The 3,076-nt window shown below is 41.1% G+C and overlaps 1 protein-coding gene across 1 annotated transcript in view; it reads left to right on the top strand.

Moving 5' to 3' along the window:
- Window positions 1–3,076, top strand: part of mei4 (meiosis-specific, MEI4 homolog (S. cerevisiae)) — a 40,087-nt gene that overhangs the window by 10,557 nt on the left and 26,454 nt on the right. The window contains exon 3 of the mRNA XM_016542612.1: window positions 129–631. Coding sequence (XP_016398098.1) covers window positions 129–631 — 503 coding nt within the window. The remainder of the gene's footprint in view (window positions 1–128; window positions 632–3,076) is intronic.

Below are 3,076 nucleotides of genomic sequence, written 5' to 3'. Positions count from 1 at the left end.
CACTTACGCACTTTTGAGAAATGATCTTAGAACAAATTTAGGACGGTTTATACGCAACATTTTATAAATGAGGCCCCAGAGGTCTACTCTGGACACTGTCTGATTATGTCTGTGTTTTGCTTTCACAGGTCAAGAGATTGCCAAAGAACTCTCTCAGGACGACCCACAGCAGTTAAAGGGCGACTCTGGCTGTGACACTGATAACAGCTCACAAACACAGATATATGGTGTTCAGGGACCATGCTTGCCTCCGACTCCTCCAAACAGTCAGAATTTTCCCCTCCAGAATAAAAAATGGCGCCAGGATCACAGGCTGCTAAAACACATGCAGTTCCTACGCTGTCTGAGTGGCTTGAGCAGAGGCTATGAGTCATCTCTGTGTCGTGGTGGGGATGAGGTCTGGGATTCAGTAGTGCAGCTGCTGGATTCTGTGGTGGAGGTTTTCCGGCAGGCCCATGTTGGACAGCCTCTGCATCACCCAGAGCAGCTGCATCATGCCACACAGGTGGTGGCACAGACCCTGAGTCGAGGAGGATCACAGCACGGGTGTTCAGGGCAGCACTTCAGCAAAGTGGATGATCTGTTGAAGGAGATGATCAACCTACTGCTCACCAACCAAAAACTCAATTCGGTAAGAGACAGAGGTTTATGTACAGTACTGTGGGTAAAACCGCTTGCAAGACTAGACAAGCAGTGGGCCAGGAAACTTAGGTATCACACATCTACGCATCTTTCTGTACTTGCATGCTTAAGGCTGCGGTCCAAAACAGTAGTTATGTTTCCATCACCCTGTTTTTATATGCATTTTGAAATATCGCATCAGAAACGAGTGATGTAAACACCAAATTGCGAATAAAAATCCCTTAAATTGCACAAAAGTTTTTACGCTCGCTTGAGGTGGACTTGTGTGAAAAAGGGTTAATGCAAATAATGGAAGATGGAAATGCATTTGTTGAATAAATTCCTCCATGCGCATCAAAAAAGTCATGTGACTAACCAGCGGACTGATCTCATTCCATAGCATCTGAAATGTTGTTATAGTCAACATATGTTTGGCGTGCATGCGCACAGTGGCGCTCATTCACTGAAGTCTGTGAAGTTTAGCGGAGATTTGCGAAGAAGAGGGCTCATGCACTCCTGACAGCAAAATGGAAATATTTCTATGGCTTTCTAACATTTACAGATGGAGAATATACCTGTAAAATGTAAGTTATGCATTAAGGAAAATGGCACACTCCTGACAGCAAAATGGAAATATTTCCATGACTTTCTAACATTTACAGATGGAGAATATACCTGTAAAATGTAAGTTATGCATTAAGGAAAATGGCACATCTCAAACACATTAAACAGCTCAAGTAGAGTCTCTGTCAGCCTCACACGCACGCAGCCTTTCTGGCAGAGCATCTTACGGGCCGAGTGGCTTTAAACTATACGAAACTATGAACTATACTATATCCTACGAGTTTTTTTTTTTAAAGCCCTTAATATAAAGCTTGTCACATGTTTAGAACAAATTGGATTATGCACTTTCTCTGCAGCGGCTAAGCATGTGTCCTCCGCTATATTTTTCAGATGCGCTCGTATCAAACTACGGTATATCGATATAAACGGTATTGCCTCATACCGCATCGACAATAAAGAATATATCGTACAAACTCAATATACTGCCCGGCCCTAGAATGGTACCAAAATAGCAAACTGTACCGTACCAATTTTTAGGGACCCTTCCATTGGGGTACCTAGCAAAGTAGTCCTGTACCTAAAGGGTGGAGCTAGACTCACTGCAGAACATTGATTGGTTGACAAAGAATAGTCAGTTGCGCATGCTACAAGGTGAAAATTTGTTTTTACTGACATATGGCCTGACAATATCTCATCTGACCACAGTTCACTGTTGTTCTACTGAAGCTCTCTCATCACCAGTACCGTTTCCATGCTCGTTTGACTAGCGCCTGACGCTGAGGCGAAGTGAAGTGCGCCTCTGAAAAGTTTCCTGTTTGATGTGGTCGTAAAGACATTCTTCGTCTAAATAAATGCAATTCTTGTCAAGAAAAAAGAGACAGAAGCAGCAGTTGTGAGTGGGGTGGCCAACCATAGCTCCATTTAAATTGGAAAAATTGATCGCCTGCGTTAACGCGCTAATTTTGACAGCACTAGTAGAAACATACTAAGTACATTTCATTTACAAATTTTGTGCCAGGGCACCCTTTATGTGCTGCATCTGCAAAGATGGATTTAACTGTCTAATGAAATAACCTCATACTAAAATGTTTGCATATATAGAAGAATACTGTTAGAAAAGAAGGTCTCTTCTATATGTTATTGCAAGTTTTGTCGTCCGTCATGTGTTTAGCTTGTGTTTCTCCAAGGTGGTTTATGTCTGCCAGTCTTCTTCCTGACTTACAATGTCATCAATAACATTTGTAACTTTTGAGTTAATGGAATCAAGGAGAAAATAAACAAAGTCTGCAGATATGCTTGGGGCTGATGATAAAGCCTTCAAAAATAGCACACTAGTATTCTCATTAATGCATCTCTTTCTGACAGAGACCGATCTGGATTCAGTCGTAGGAGAGATCAGTTTGCAGAATACAGTGCACACATTGTTGTTATTAGGCACGTTGATATTATGGTCATATTTTTTTCCCAAGAACAGTTAACCAATTCCAAACCACATCAATCTTAATGACTACTATTAATTTGATATTTAATCATTTATAAGTGATATACTGTATAATTGTCCATCAAGGCTGGAAGTGAAAAACCTCTTATGTTCAGGTGTGCAGAATTATTAGGCATGTTTTCTTTTACAGCTAAAATGAGCCAAAAAAGAGATTTAACTCGGACTGAAAGTCAAAAATTATTAAATGCCCATGAGAAGGATGCAATACTAGAATTTGCTAAGTTAAGGCATAACCTTTGGACAGCGAAATGCTCATTGCTCAACATGTGGAGAAGAAAAGACACGTTAACTGCAAAAGAATTAAGGTGAAGAATTAGGTGTGAAACCATCAGGAACCATTAACCACCAGTCTCCAGCGCCACCATTTTCCAGAACTGCAACCTTCCTGGA

Source organism: Sinocyclocheilus rhinocerous, unplaced genomic scaffold, assembly GCF_001515625.1.
Source record: "Sinocyclocheilus rhinocerous isolate Xijiao unplaced genomic scaffold, SAMN03320098_v1.1 scaffold819, whole genome shotgun sequence".
In the NCBI taxonomy this organism is placed as follows: Eukaryota; Metazoa; Chordata; class Actinopteri; order Cypriniformes; family Cyprinidae; genus Sinocyclocheilus; species Sinocyclocheilus rhinocerous.
This window is presented reverse-complemented; position numbering and strand designations above follow the sequence as displayed.